This window comes from Desmodus rotundus, chromosome 12 (assembly GCF_022682495.2).
Source record: "Desmodus rotundus isolate HL8 chromosome 12, HLdesRot8A.1, whole genome shotgun sequence".
Lineage (NCBI taxonomy): Eukaryota > Metazoa > Chordata > Mammalia > Chiroptera > Phyllostomidae > Desmodus > Desmodus rotundus.
In genome coordinates, this window is record NC_071398.1 from 53,654,169 (window position 1) to 53,669,621 (window position 15,453).

At 57.1% G+C, this 15,453-nt stretch overlaps 1 protein-coding gene across 6 annotated transcripts in view; it reads left to right on the forward strand.

Moving 5' to 3' along the window:
* Positions 1 to 15,453, forward strand: part of RIPOR2 (RHO family interacting cell polarization regulator 2) — a 117,020-nt gene that overhangs the window by 92,892 nt on the left and 8,675 nt on the right. For 5 of the 6 annotated variants that reach the window (XM_053915570.1, XM_053915571.2, XM_053915572.2 and 2 more), the window contains 8 exons: positions 553 to 616; positions 4,668 to 4,711; positions 5,765 to 5,890; positions 6,100 to 6,248; positions 6,641 to 6,770; positions 9,342 to 10,025; positions 12,785 to 12,984; positions 14,687 to 14,855. In XM_053915570.1, the coding sequence (XP_053771545.1) occupies positions 553 to 616; positions 4,668 to 4,711; positions 5,765 to 5,890; positions 6,100 to 6,248; positions 6,641 to 6,770; positions 9,342 to 10,025; positions 12,785 to 12,984; positions 14,687 to 14,855 (1,566 nt within the window). Of the gene's footprint in view, positions 1 to 552; positions 617 to 4,667; positions 4,712 to 5,764; positions 5,891 to 6,099; positions 6,249 to 6,640; positions 6,771 to 9,341; positions 10,026 to 11,628; positions 12,643 to 12,784; positions 12,985 to 14,686; positions 14,856 to 15,453 lie in introns of those variants that run through there. The other variant, XM_053915575.1, reaches the window with a different exon arrangement.

Here is a 15,453-nt window from a genome sequence, read left to right on the forward strand (position 1 = left end):
CCTGAGACCCAGTGCGTTTTCAGATTTCCCGTTTCACCCAACAGTGTCTTTATCACTGTTTCAGTTTATGCGGTTGCTCAGAAACCAGGGAGCAATCCCGGTGAGCACACTTCAGCTGGTAGTCGCTGTTATCTAGAGGTTTTTCCCCTCAATGCTGCCGTTTTGTAGAATTCAGGCCAGTTCTCACAGAACACCCCACACTCTGGATTTGGGGGGTTATGGTATAATTTAACTTGTTCTGTGCTCCAAAGTTTCCTGGGCACCGGAAATTTTGCCCAGACCTGGGTTTGACACTTTGTGGAGAACTCCCCATAGGCGGTGCTGAGTAGCCCTCCCCAAACGGGTCAGTGCGCCCCGGAGTTCCCGCTCATCCTGAATGCGTGGGTGCGTCCCAGGGTTCACGCTCACCCGAAATGGGTTGGTGCGCCCCAGGGTTCATGCTCACTGCAAATGGGTCGGTGCGTGCAGGGTTCACGCTGTGACAACGGCTGGGGCCTTGAGTCTGCGCGGAAGGAGCCAGCTCTGACCCGCACTGTCTCCCCTCCCCCACAGAACATGTGTGCCATGGAGGTGGAGCTGGAGAGTCTGCTGGGGGAGTTCTCCATCAGGATGAAAGGTACGCTCCGGGCCACACTGGTTTTCCCTTCCTCGCAAAGACACTCAGCCCTCCCGCTTTTGCTAGTTCACTGATGCTCGGAGCCTTTCCGTTCTGGGCTCGCCTGCTCCCTTAGATGTTTCTTGTGGCAGCACCTCGGCCACACGAAGGCGGAGTGGCTCTCACAAGGAGCCTCCGGAAACCTGTCACCTACATTGAATAATTAGCCAGATTTTGCCGCGTTTGCTTCATCTGCTTTCTTTGTTTTTGCTTTGATGAGACGGAACCTGCCTGTCAGTGAAAGAAAGCGCAGATGCGGGCGTCCACCCCTGCAGGCTGCAAGATTCTGCTCTAACGGGGCAGCTCCCCACAGAGCCAGGCCACCAAGCACCCCCCGCGGCCATAAAACAAATGGGCCTTGGCTCGCCCATTCCACTGTCAAATTTCCCGTCGTCTCAAAAATGCTTTGTACAGTTGGTTTGTTCAAATTGGGACCCAAACAGGGGCCAGGCCTCATGAGAGGTCATTGGATAAATGTCTAGGGTTCCCTTCATCTAAAATAGTCCCCGCCCTGTTCTTCCGTCCCCATGACTTGCTGTGGAAACTGTTCTCCCACAGAATGCCCCACACTCTTGATTTCTCTACCGGCCTCTTCCTGGTGCCATTCAAACTGGCCCTTGGGGTGCCGTGTTCCCTATGAACTACCCACCAGTTTTTAAATTTTATCATATTTGTGCTAAACCCCTCCAGAGGTCTGTGCATTTCCTTCTTTTTTCCGCTGCCTTTCTGGTGTTTACTCCAGAAAGCCCCCTCCTCAAAGCATTTCTGACGGGGGGCCACACTGAGCTCACTGCTGGGCTTGGCATCTGTATTCGAAGTCCATTCTTATGTCCCTCAGTTCCTCACCTGAGTCAGTGGTTCCAAAACCACCTGGGCCCAGCCCCACCCCAGCAAGTCGGGGGTGGGGGAGCCTGGAATACGTTTATTGATTTTAGACAGAGAGGAAGGGAGAGAGAAAGGGAAGGAGACAGAGAGAGAAACATCAGTGTGAGAGAGAAACATCAATCGGTTGCCTCCGGTACACGCCCCGACTGGGGATCGAACCCACAACCTTTTGGTGTGTGGGACAGCGCTCCAACCAACCGAGCCACCCAGCCAGAAATATGTCTGTGTGTTTACATATACTCTCAGAATGACTCTGTCAGCAGCCGAATCTGGAAAACAAACATTTCCCCTCCTGCCCCGACCCCCGGGCACCAGCCACGCAGACTCACACACTCTGCGTGGCCTCGCGTGCAAGAGCGATTCAGACCACACACGTCTCCCTGTAGACACAGGGCCTGCCGTATTCCCCCCTCCTCTGCTGCTCACTCCTCCCACAGGCATCGTTTTGGGTGGGGGGTAAGTTCCCCACCTTATCGATAGAATATGGGGGTTCAGGCTGTGAAGTCAGGCTGTGAGTTGGAGTCAGACCTGAAACTGACACCCAGGGCCCTTGGTTCCTCGTACATCGCTCGCCAGCCGGCGGCAGCAGGGCTGTCCCGACGCAGCTGAGTGGACGCAACAAAGTGCCTTTCCTTGGATGGCACCTGGCATGCGGGCACCTGGGAGTGGGCGGGTGTGAAGGGACCCCCACCCACCAGGCCTGGAGCTGCAGGACCGGCGGTCAGTGAGAGGGTGATGTTGGAGCCGGACTACGTCCACTAGGGGACTGAGGACTCTGTGTCTCCTGCCCGTCTGTCTGCGTCTCTGTCCCTGTCTCTGTCCTGCCTGGTCAGCACCTCAGCTTCTCTGGACTCAGGGTTTCCCCTAGGGGGTCTCTCGGGCCTGAAGCTGACTCTCCTTTCTCACGATAGATGTCTCTACTCACACTTCCCTAATCTAACACAAGAACTTGAAAGTTCTCCACGGAAACACCCCCCTCTCCATAAACAAGCCCTCTCCCACTGCCCGGAAATCTCCCATGGGGCGGTTAGCTGCTTTCTTATCTGTTCTTCATTTTGTTAAAAAAAATAACCACCCAACACAGAAACGGAGGATGTTTCATAACATCCTCAAACCTGGTAGCCCAGCTTCCTCCAGCCACACCTGTGCGCACTTCCCTTTTTGCCCCTCCCCCAACACACAGAAACCCCCGTTTGTGGAGGGGTGTGGGGAGGTAATGAGATAAAGACAATAGGCTGCGTCCCTATGGGCCACCACTGGCCTGGAGGGCCACCTGCTGGACAAGGAGGGTGGGGCCAGATTGCTGGGGGTCCCGGAGACCGGAGGGCGGGTGCCTGCCGCTCCCCTGTCTGGGCGGAGGAAGGCTCCCCCCCGGGACCTTTGAGTCCGAGGGATGCCCAGCACAGGAGCAACGCTCAGGAGAGGGCAGAGCGTCTGGAAATACTGGGTTTGTTAGTGAAACGCAGTTCCCAATGGAAGCGCTGGGCAGGGGCTCCAAACACTGGGGAGCTGCTGCCATCTAGTGACCGATCTGGCAATGCAGGCACTGCGTCCACCTCCCTTCTCTGGCCATCACCCTACCACTGGCCATGTCCGTGGGTCCAGTCTCACACCTCAGCAGGGCTCTTTCTGCATGCAAGGCAAAACATGCTGTGACACCGTCCCCATCACTCCGCGGGGGTGAAGTCACGTGTTAACAGATACAAAAGCAACCAAGAACTCAGAGGTCACAGATGTCAGGTTGGTCTCTCCTGGCCACGCAGCTGGCCTTCAGGAAAGGTTGGATGAACACAGGCCACTCCCTGCACCTGGGGCTGTCCTGTCACCCAGGCCCTGTGTCCCTGAGGTGAAACCCCGTCAGTCACGTGCTCCCTTCTGCCGTGAAACTACCCCACGGGAAATGGGACAGTTTCTTCGTGTTGTAATTAGACAAGGAACACAGCCTTAGAAAACCTCAAAACGCACCAAGAGCAGGGGTCCCCTTCTGCTGTCTATCCCCCTCCCGGGTGCCGAGCTGCTCTATCTGTTCTTACGGATGACACCTTTCGGATGAACTGTGCAGGCCACATAGCACCACACCCCGGCGTGTATACTCACCGCCACTCCCTGAGCACCTACTGTGTGCCCGACACCTACTGTGTGCCCGACGGGTTGCCTTGCAAACCATCCTAGGGGGTGGACGCTGTTATCCCTCTTTCAAAGGTGAAGGAAGTAGAGTTAGGTGAATTACCCAGAGGAGGCTAGCTGCTAGGTAAAGCAGAAGCCACCTGGGGTTTAACCCCCCCCCCCCCCACAGCCCGCAGCTCCTTCCTGTGGGCTTGGGCCACCTTCTGCTGTGTATCATGGGTGTCTGGAAAGTCTGCCTTAATTTCCAGATTGTTGCCCCAAAGCCTAGATCCCCACACGGGGTGAGCGCTGAGTAATACCTAAAAAGGAGAGGTCAGGGGTTCCTGAGAGGCCCGAGGTAGCGCGCGCCTCGTCTGAGGTTTCCTTCCACACCCGCTGTCACGCTGGGTCTCAAACATGAGCAGATCCTGTGACAAGGGACTTGCTGGGTGGGGCAGGAAAGGAGACATGCCACCTTCTTGTTGGGGTGCAGGGGGTTGGCATTTGGTTGGTTGGTTTGCTTTGGTTTCTTCGTCCCTAGTTTGGTTTCGGTGGCCATCAATCGTGTTGGGAGATTTCCTAACATGGTAGGGGTTGGGATTGCAGTTACACAGGGCAAGGAAAACCCCGGAGCCAGTGAGCTGGGGAGAGGCCAGCAGATGAGTCCGTGAACCTCAGCCCAGACGGGAGGCCCTCCCCCGAAATCGCACCTCTCAGGACAGAAAGGGAAGCAAGAGAGCAGTGTATTTACATGAGAATATTCTGGGTAGTTTTCCATGATCCTGGAGTCTGCCTGGGCCTCACACTGGCCCAAAGGGACATGGAGCTGCAGCCCCCGCTGAACAGCCTTCTGTGACCAGAAAGCCCCTCTCACCCCACTGCCGATAGCCCTACCCACGGACAGCCCCAAACTTCGCTGCACGAGCTCACAAAGGTCTGACACTTGACTTGTCCCGAAGTCAGGGTGCGATCGTAAAGACGGAAGTACTCGCTGCAGCTCACGTCCCACCGCTTCTTGCAGGTCTGGCCGGCTTCGCACGCCTCTGTCCCGGAGACCAATACGAAGTGAGTGTCCTGCCGCACTGGGGTCTGGGTGGAGGGCTCGAGGGAGAGGGGTCAGCAGTTGTCATCCTGCTTCTTCAATCATCTTTCTTCTTCACAGCTGTTATTGGGGTGGGGGGAACGAAGCCGACAAGAAGGTTTGGAAAGTGATGCGTGCCCCCCCCCCCAGGGTAACTTTCATCCTGACTCACTGATTCTTAACACAATGCCATGTTGGCTGTATTATTATTGTTACTATGGCCATTGTTGTTATTTTGCTGAGCCATTATAGAGTGAGGTGCAAACGCCATGACCCTTCACCCCTCAATTCTTCTAAGAATGTGTCAACCAAAGAACGTGCAAACACATAGGAAAGTTTTATAAGAGTTTATTTGAGCCCACACTTTGAGGACATGCTGGGAAGCCAGATCTCAAGGGGTGGAGAAAATGCACCAGAAGAGAGCAGTTTGCAGCTTATTTTATACATTAGAATCTAGGAGACTGCGGGGAATCCGCGGGTGGTAGATCAGGGGGGCGGGAGAAAGCAAAGCAGGGAAACCTCTAGGATTGGCTAAACAGCAAAATGGAGAAACAGATCCTTCTCTCCCATTGGTGGGTCCACGGTAGTGCACAGTGACGTAGAGAGGGTGCTTGGGCGGCAAGGAAACAGTGGGGGCTCCCTGGTCTCTGCCAGGTGCCTGAGCATCCGCCCTGAGCTGGTCTAGGAAAGAAGATCGCTCTGACCTGTCAAAGGCCTGTGACCCTGGGCGCAGGAGGAGAGTGGGCAGGGCTAAGACCTGCCTTTGCTGAGGAAGCTCCAGCCCGGAAAGGACTACTGACCTCCACAAGCTGCCTAGGCAGGGAGTCGGGACCAGATCGTCTTGGTCACCGAGCTAGCTGGACCTGCGCTGTGCCCCTCTCAGTGCAGCTCCCCTACCGGAGCCCCGGAGATGTGGAGGCGAGGACAGTGGGGAAGGCGGCACTGGCTGCTTCTCGCCCCTGCCCTCCGGTGGTGCTGTTTGGTGGGAAGGCAGGTGAGGGGGGCAGCGGGGCGCATGCCGTGTGGTGCCTCCCCAGATTTTCATGAAGTACGGCCGGCAGCGGTGGAAGCTGAAAGGCAAAATCGAAGTCAATGGCAGGCAGAGCTGGGACCGAGAGGAAATGGTGTTCCTGCCCCTGATCACCGGGCTCATCTCCATCAAGGTAGAGTGCCCCTGGCTGTTGGGTGTCTCCCAGTGCCATCGCGGTGACCACATGTGGGTCCCACAGTCCATGGCGAGGCGGCCACTCTGTGCAGCTGGCAGCGGTGCAGGGTGGGCCGGGGATACCGCCTCCGACGTCAGCACTGCACCAGTGCCCTACCTGCTGCCTCCACTCACCCCCAAGGCCATGCCCTCTCGCTCTCTCCGTAGGTCACAGAGGTCAAAGGGCTGGCGACCCACCTCCTGGTGGGCAGCGTGACCTGCGAGACCAAAGAGCTGTTTGCAGCCGAGCCTCAGGTGGTGGCTGTCGACATCAATGACCTCGGCACCGTCAAACTGAACCTGGAAATCGCCTGGTAGTAAGTAGCCCTTTTTGTGGTTTCCTCCCATAAAAACAAGCATGACTGGCTGGTGCTGGTCACAGGTGGTGCATGGACCCTCGGCATCCGGGGGGCTTGTTCCTGAAGCCGCGCTCGGGCCCCACCCCGACTCACTGTGACAGCCTCTCACAGGGCCCGCCGTCTGTGCCATCACTGTTGTCCTCAGCGATGCCCCATTTCATAACAGTCCACTCCGCCTCCTGCCTGCAGTCCTCCCTTTAAACATACATAAGGACGTAGGCCTCTCCAGTGAACTAATGTGGAAGAAACTGTCCGCGGGTTAGGATGGACTCGAGTAAAACGAAGTGCTTCCTGGCCTGCGGGCCGGGGACTGTGACAATCTGCCCTCACGGGAACCTGCTGTTTTCCAGTCCGTTCGATGTGGAGGATGTGACTCCGTCCTCAGGCGCGGGGAACAAAGCGGCCGCCCTGCAGAGGAGGATGTCCATCTACAGCCAGGGCACCCCGGAGACGCCCACCTTCAAAGACCACTCCTTCTTCGTAAGTGCAGTGGGGTTTCTGGAGTGCGGACGTGCTGGGCGCACGGCATTAGGGCTTCTCAGGAATTCCCGACGATAGGACTCTTTAGCTCTCCCTGCTCACTCGGGGACTCTCCCAGATGCCTGTGGTCCACGCACAGGTGTGAGCCTCTCTGCCTTCCCTGTCCCCTCCCCCGCGCTACCTGGTTCTTGGACAATAACACTTCCCTGAACCTTCTCGGAGATGAGCATTTGAAAGACGTGGGTGTTTTCGTCAGAAACGCTTGCCGAAACGCTAATCCGGTAACCTGGTGCTTTCCCTGCCCCTCCTGGCTCGCCCTGGCTCCGGAAGAGATGGCTGCACCCTTCCCCAGACAGGCCCGGGCTGCCTGTCCTGAGTGCCTTGCGCGACACGCTCTTTGCCAAGCTGCGCCGCAGCCGCTCTGTGTGCGACCTGCCCTCCCTCAGGCCGAGGCCCAAGGCTGCGCCAGAGTCCTATGTGAGTGCGGCTCGGGCTGGTGGCCTGTGTGCTCTGTGTGTCTCCCGTCCTGTCGTCCTCTCCGCCTGGCTCACTGGGTGACGGCCCCGCTGGCCTGCCCCCACCTGCGCCATGGGTAGAGAGGCGGTTTGTCTTTCTCTCCTGATGCTCCCTGCTGTCGCGCTGCGGTGTGTCTCTGCTGTGGCAAAGGTATCCGTGGTCACCAGGGTTTCATTCTCACAAAACCCAGTCACGCCTGAGGTCGGAGAAGACATTATGTCCCAGAGATGAACTTGTTTTCCCAGTCTTTGTGCACGGTTTTCACGTCGAAAAACTGGCATTTGAGGAACTCAGGGGATTGAAACCCACTTGACTAGGGTGGTTTTTATGTAAAAAGGTTCTCAGAGTTACTTATAGTCGTGTTTATACAAGACTCTTTAATTCGCAGTCGGGAATATCACAGGAGAATGCATGCACACACCCACTCACGCTTGCACTCACACTCACACTCACACACAGATCCTTCTAGAATGCACCCCCCCTCCTCCTATGCATCCCCGTCCTGGCTTGGTGCAGGAGGCAGCGCCCTGGCTGGGCACGCCCTCATCACCTCACACCTGTGCTGACACACAGCCCCCCCAACCCCTGCACCTGCTGCACAGGCGGAGCCGGGAGGAAACAAGCGCAGCGAGGAGGCCCCTCTGCAGCTCCTGAGGGGGGTCCCCCCACACCCACTCCCGACTCTGAGGAGCCTGTTCAACACTCAGTAACAGCGGCAGGGACGCCGCGTGGGGACACACACCGTCTGCAGAGGCTCCACGAGAGCCCCTGGAGCCCCGGCAGGAATTCTCCAGTTCAGGTCACCTCCCAGCCAGATGAGCCTGGGGGGCTGCGGTGACCTGGCCGCAGGGGTCAGGGGCAGGTAGCACCAGCCTCACTGCTGGAGGCTGTCTTTCTGTCTGCCCCCGCCAACACACTGTTCCCCTCTATCTAGCACTTGTCACTCCCAGCACTGTTGTGATAGTTCAACGCTTTATTAGTGAAAAGAGAACACATTTACCTAAAAAATCCGATCTGGAATCCAAGAGAGATCATCTGTGTCGAAAGACCGGGCCTCAGATAATTAGAGAACGTCCCCCAGCGCACACTGGGCACTTGGACACCACCCAGCCCGGGGGGTAAGGACACTGACCCAGAAACCGCTCGAGGGAACCTTCCTGGCTACCTGGATATTCCCACCCTCTGTCTTCCAGCCCTGCCCCAGCCGCAGCTGCCTGACCCACCTGGGGGACCAAGAGCTCGGGTGCCCGGACACCCAGCGGTGGGTGCTGGGTCCACAGGCCTGGACGACAGATCTTGGTGTTTCGTCTCTCTCCTCTCGAAGACGCGATGCCAATGTTTCTCTGGCCTTGAATCGCCCGTGATTTGGTTACAAAATTCATATAGTATCCCAAGAGCTTGGGACTTGGGGGTAGAGATTTTCAAACAGTGATTTATTTACAAGGACCAAAGCAGAGCAAAGCATCGCATCTTTTGAGTGAAATAGCATGAATGTTGGAGCCTTTTCAGCTAGATGCAAAAAAAAAAAAAAGGTTATATTACTTTTAACTGTGTCGGCCAAATAGTGTGAGGTCCTGGGTGTAGGAACAATTTCCTTTCCAGGCAGCCAGCCCTTTCTTTGGAAAAAATAAAAATTTTGAAAGCCAAGAAAACGTCAATGAACTTTCACCTATTCAACATGGAAAAAGAGCTTGTAAAGGCTTCTTTTCTTTAGCCAGATGCGCACACACAAAACCAACACACAAAATGCTTCTACAACGCAAGTTCTGGGTTTTTATGTTAATGGGTTTATATTTTATCTGGAAGCCCACCACGCCCAATGCCTTGCCCGTATTTAAAATAGTACCACCCGGTGCCCTGGCTAGTGTGGCTCAGTGGATTGAGCGGCAGACTGCAAAGCAAAGGGTCGCCGGACGGATTCCCAGTCAGGGCACGTGCCTGGGTTGCAGGCCGGGTCCCCAGTACAGGGGAGATGCAACCACACACTGATGTTTCCCTCTTTCTCCCTCTCTTCCCCTCTCTCTAAAATCATAACGCGATGCCTGTCGTCCGCAGGCGAATCTGTCTGACGACATCTTTGAGAACGGAAAGGCTGCCCAGCAGAAAACGCCCCTGTCTCTCAGCTTCAGCGACCTGCCCAACGGGGACTGCGCGCGCCCCGCCAGCCCCGCCGGCGGCCGCTCCAGCGCGTGCGCGGCCAACCCCGAAATCACCATCACCCCTGCTGAGCGGCGCCCGGGCGGCCCGGCCTCCGAGAGCGAGGGCCCCGACGACTCCGGCTCCGCGTCTTCCAGAAGCTCCTCGGGAGGCGGCCCAGCGCCCCGGGCTCCCCCGGAGGAGGAGGAGGATGCAGAGGGCCCGGGAAGCGCCGAGGCCGGCCGCGCGCCCTCCGGTACCGCGCCCGAGCGCCTGTTTCTGGAGAGGAATGTCGCCGAGGCGCTGCTGCAGGAGTCGGATGAGACCTCGGAGCTGAAGCCGGTGGAGCTGGACACGTTTGAAGGCAACATCACGAAGCAGCTGGTGAAGCGGCTCACCTCCGCCGAGGTGCCGGCGGCCGCGGAGAAGCTGCTGTTCGAGGGCTCGGTCGGAGGCGAATCGGAAGGCTGCCGCGCCTTTCTCGACGGGAGCTTGGAGGATGCGTTCCACGGGCTTTTCCTCGCCCTGGAGCCGCACAAGGAGCAGTACAAGGAGTTTCAGGACCTGAACCACGAAGTGATGCATCTGGATGACATCCTAAAAGTAAGTCCTTTCCAGGGGCGTTGGGTTGGGCGGGGAGACAGGCGTCTTAGGCCGACCTCCTGTTTCAAATAGCATCTTTATTTTTCACCTGGTCCTTTCACAAGATCCATATGTAATCACCATTTAAATGGCATTGGTTTTCACCAGCGGTAGCAAATACCAATTTTTATTTTCCTGACAACAGATGAACTTTTAACGAATGTGATTGGTAGTTAAATTAACTGCTCTAAAGCAGGGGCATCCAACCCACCGCCCCGGGGCCGAATGAGACGACTTTTTGGCTTATCTGTGGGGGCGGATATCACGAAAATTATGTACAGACCTTGTTTTGCTCATCAGTTTTCGTTAGTGTTTGTGTATTTACTGTGTGGCCCAAGACAAGTCTTCTTCTCCCAGTGTGGCCCAGAGACGCCAAAGGTTGGACACCCCGCTCTAGATTCTAAAGAATGTCCAAACTTCTTCAGCCTCTGAGTTGTTCATCCCAGATGTGAACGGTGGCACTGGGGTCACCGTGATCCCACTGAGAGGTGACTCTGGAAGCGTGTGCCCGGGTTGAAGTCAGAGCCAGCAGCCCCGATGGGCAGCCCCGGCATCCCTTCCCCCACAGTTTTAAATAACGCCACCCAGGAGGAGAGAACGTGAATTCCTGTCCCGAATCCCACTTCTTGTGTGCTCTGCCTCTTCGCTCGGATTTATGTCGTGATCGAGAAGAGAGCTGGGACCCTTTTTCTTGAAAGAGCCATTCTTTGGCGGCCTGTTCTGGAAGACAAGCTCCAAAATAAGGTGCCTGTGACCTGCCGGAACTCGACCACGGGGCACCACTGCACCCCTGTGTGTGGCTGTCCTCAAACGTGGCCTCCCCAGTCCCCCCAGAAGAACATTCCCTTGGTCCCACTGGCCTGCCTCTGGAAGGGAGCCATGCCCGGGGCTGGTGACAACCCTGCTCTGCCTGTCCAGGGCCTCACACGGTCATGGCAGACGGATTCCTTTGTGGGCACAGCCTCCCAGATGCAGCAAAGGGCACGCAGACTCTGCTCTCTGTGCAACACACCCAAGAAGCACCCACCCTGGGCTCGTGCCCAGAGGCCGCTTATCTAGGATTCCAGGGAGAGCACCTTCTATCCCCACCACAAGCTCTTGTCTGCCCCGCTGCCCCGCTCTGCTCAGTGGGCCGCCATGTCCGACGTCAAGGACTAAGACACCTAAAGCCAGCGCCTTACAGTGTGGCTGCGGTGCTGGCAGCTCCTGCGTCCAGGCACCCAGGGCGCTGTGTCACTCAGGCCACCAGCAGACACTGAGCAAGCCACCTGTTCGTGCTGGGAAAACCTGGCGGTGACGGATTCCTCTCCAGTGTTATTTCAGTCGGCTGTCCTTCCCAAACCACCTGCCCCTAGAATCCTTTGCGGCCCCCTTCTTCGTGCAGATCAGTATTTATACCAGTACTGAGCGCGATCAGGTTCTGCAGGTGACAGGTGTAGGAGAGAAGATGGCAGAAGCAGGGAGCGGGACGGCCTCGGAGCTGAGGTCAGGCAGGGGCTTTGTCTCCAGCCAGAGCTAAAGCATCGGCTGGAGGAGGCTTTCTCTTTTCCCTTCACATTCCCAGGATGCTAAACGCCCCGAGGAAGAGGGACTAGATGGCGCCGCCTCTCCGATGGGCATCCCTGAGGGCCAATGAGCAGCTCTGCTGTTAAAGCTGTCCGCTCTTGTGGCCCTGGGTGTCAGACACAGAGCCCTGCGGGGCCGTCCTGCCTGGCACTCGGAAGTCGGCAAGGAGAGCCACCTGCCTGGACGGAGGACACTTAGTTCTTCTGACTCGCAGGACTTTCCCCCCTCCACCCGCCCCAGCGTCCCCTTCCATACTGGGAGGAGCCTGTGTCCACGCCCATGGCCGTGGGTGTGATTCTGTCTGTGATGTGTGTGTGTGTCTGTCCAGCACCCCAGGGGTCTCCAGGCCACAGGTCTGTCCCCCTGGCCCCCGGCCTGATCAGGGAGATGTCGGGACGTGCTTCTTCACAGGCTGGGCTGCCTCTCCAGGTGCCCAGCCTTCCTCTCTCCTCCACTGGCCAGGAGGGTTAGACGCTGTGAATGTAAATGAATCTCTGGGGCCGCTCACCTAGGGAGTGCGGGTTGGCGAGCGGCTATGTCCTCTGCTGCTGGGAGTCGCCTTATCAGTCTGCCGGCAGCTGCTTGGCTGGTAGCTGCTGTCTCGGGAGGACATGGCCGCAGGGAAGGAGAGATGGGCTCGTGCCCAGCACCGAGCCCACAGCTCTGTCCGTCTCTGTTCGGTTGTTTTACTTGGGGTTGTCTAGGCAGAGAGGCATGGCGGCCCTGCTTCCCAGGGCTTTTTGGTTATATATATATTTTTTAACTTTTTGTTACACAAATTTCAAACAGAAGTAGTGCGAACATGTAACAGATTCCTGTGCCGCTCCCTCTCCCACCCTGTGCCCAACCCATGGCCAATGTCATTGTCTGTTCTACCTGCTTCCTTCCCTCTGCACTGTTTTGGAACAAATCCCACATACTGTGCCATTTGATTCATTGTTCTTTTTTTAATATGAAGACTTTAAATGTGTTTTTAATGCTAATAAAATAAAATAAAACAAACACTTAAAACAAAGCCTGTCCCCTGTCGGTCAAAGTGGGTGCCATGTTTCCTATTCAGGAGGTGCTGACGGTTCCCCCACCCCCACCCCCGGGGGCTGCTGACAGTGTCCCCTCAGGGGCTGCTGACCTTGTCTGGTGCCCTGCCTTCGCAGTGCAAGCCCTCCGGAAGCCGCAGCACGCCCTCCAGCCTGAGTCTGACCGTGGAGAGTGCGCTAGAGAGCTTCGACTTCCTGAACACGTCCGACTTTGATGAGGAGGAGGAGGAGGAGGAGGAGGAGGACGCGGATGAGGGGGGCACGGTCGGAGGAGGCGCGGACTCCGTGTTTTCAGACACAGAGACCGAGAAGAACAGGTGAGCCTCGCCTGGCATCGGTCTCCCGTCCTTCTTGAGTTGCAGGTGGCTGTCCCACCCCTTCCTCCCCTTCCCTGCCGCCAGGGTGTCTCTGCAGGGGGCCTAAGCTCATCAGTGCCTGTCAAAGCCAGGTGTAGTCGCAGAACACAGCTGATTTAGAACAGAAGGAAGGGGGACTGATGGCGTCACTGGACCTCAGCCCTGCAGGGGGCGGTCGCCTTCCCTGGGCTGGGCAGGTGGTGGGAAGGGAAGAGGCAGGTGAAACTGTCATCTGCTCCATGGGCTTCCTCGTCCTCTGACGACAGCTTGGAGTCGGTGTCTAACTTCAGGGAGGCAAACAAGCCCAAGTGCTGCAAAAAAAAAAAACCTTTCCCGAAGGTGCGGGCTGATCCGCCACCCATCTGACATTGGCCTTCCCAAACCTCCCTGGGGCGGTGGTTACATTTTGGGGGTGTCGCTGATCCTGGAGGGTGTCTTCTTCCAATAGAAAAAGTGAGAAATGGAATGTGTCCCTTGAACAAATTCAGGGCATGACCGAGAAAAGGCGTCCGCGAATGTAATGGTTCCACTGCACTCCACTCCACGCTGAGCTGCCCCTAACTCAGCTGAGTTTGTGAAATGCCGCTTAAACCCAGAGTCTTCCTGCATGCCCATCATTTCGAGCTGTCTCGGGACAGATCCAGGCGAGGCACCGGTCTAAACTTGCCCCTGCTGGAGAAGCGTTTCAACAGCAAAACCATCGCGGCTCTTGTATCTGTCATGGAAGGCTGACGTTAAATATGCCCGATCGGGCCAGTCTGACTATTTGTCCTCAGCGGCTTTGGGGACCGTGGCGAACATCGGGCTTCTGTGTTTGAGATGTGTGCCGACTTCCCTGTGTTCACTGTCACAGGGAAAGCTGGGGGTTTCCTTTCCCCTCGGAGGCAAACGTGACCTGCGTGAGCTCTGGTGTTAGCTGTGGTGCCCGGTGTCCTTAACCTGTGCAGCTGGGAGCCTGGGACTGGGTGCCTGGTCACTGCCCAGCCCTGTGAACTTGGGCGCCTGGTCATCGTCTCTGCCGGTCGTTCTACCACGTGTGGAACAAGACAGCCCCCTCCCCAGCACCCGGACTCATTGCAGAATAAAATAATTGATGCAGCAGATCTAGTTTTAAATGGAAGTGCCCCCCACGATGTAACTGCTCAGCCGTGGGGTTTAAACACAGCCCAAGAGGTGGAAGGAAGCCCCGTCTCCAACGATCCAAACACGGCTTAGCTCTCGTCCTGAGAACACATCCGGCCTCTGCTCGCAGCCTCCTCCCTCCTCCTCTTCAGGCAGGAGCTGGCTGGAGGCCAGGGAAGCACCGTGGCAGACCACAGCTCAGCAGAGCTGCCCTGGGGAAACCAGACATGTGGGGACGGTCTATTCCCAGGGGGCGGGCAGGCCGCCCCCTCGCAAGTGCCCCAGGAGGCGGGTTTCGAAGCCGAATTAGTGAGACGCTTTGCAGGTGGTTCTGAGGCCACGTTTACCGCTCACAAAACAATGTGAGTTTGAGTTTCCAGAGAGCTCCAGAAGCAGTTTGTCCGCATGGTCCATTCTGACGGACGTGAGGCGGGCTGCAGGCCGAGGGAAGGAGTCGTCTCCGAAAGGCAGGCAGCGGCTGTGGGGGACTTAGGCGAGCTGCGTCGTGGAGCTGACGGGTGTCCACGTGTCGCTCCCACAGCTACCGGCCGGTGCACCCGGAGGCCAGGGTGCACGTGAGCGAGGCGCTGACGGAGGACACGGGTGTCGGGACGAGCGTGGCCGGCAGCCCCCTCCCGCTGACCACAGGCAACGAGAGCCTGGACATCGCCATCGTCAGGCACCTGCAGCACTGCACCCAGCTTGTGCAGGTAGGGCCGCGGTGGGGGGCAGGGGGGCGGGGCGTCCGCTGGGTCAGGTGCCCGCAGGGCTGCTGGGGAAAGGAGGACTCAGCCGCCAGAGGACAGTCCTGCTCTGACGGGAGCCAGCTCAGAAACTCAAATGGTGCCCTGGCCAGGTGGCTCTGTTGGCTAGAGTGTCATCCTGGGCACCAGAAGGCTGTGGGTTCAATTCCCAGTTAGGGCACGTGCCTGGGTTGTGGGCTGGATCTGCATTCAGGACACGTACAGAGGCAACCAATCAATATTTCTCTCTCACACTGATCTCTCTGTCTCTCCCTTTCTCTCCCTCTAAAATCAATAGAAACATATCCTCAGGTGAGGATTGAAAAAAATAAGTATTTTTAACTCAGATGGATGCGCCCATCCTCCCGTGACCCTGGGCTTCCCGTCTAAAGCCCACCCTTTGGACCCCACACGCCAGGGGGACCAATGTGGTTAGCTGTCACTCTGAAGCCATTCGATAATAGATGGGAATAATGTGATTAAGAAAAGAAAGAATTTGCTTTCTGCCACCTATAAATGGGCTTTGAAAGCGGGTGTCAGTGCCCACACGCTGACTTGAAGACAT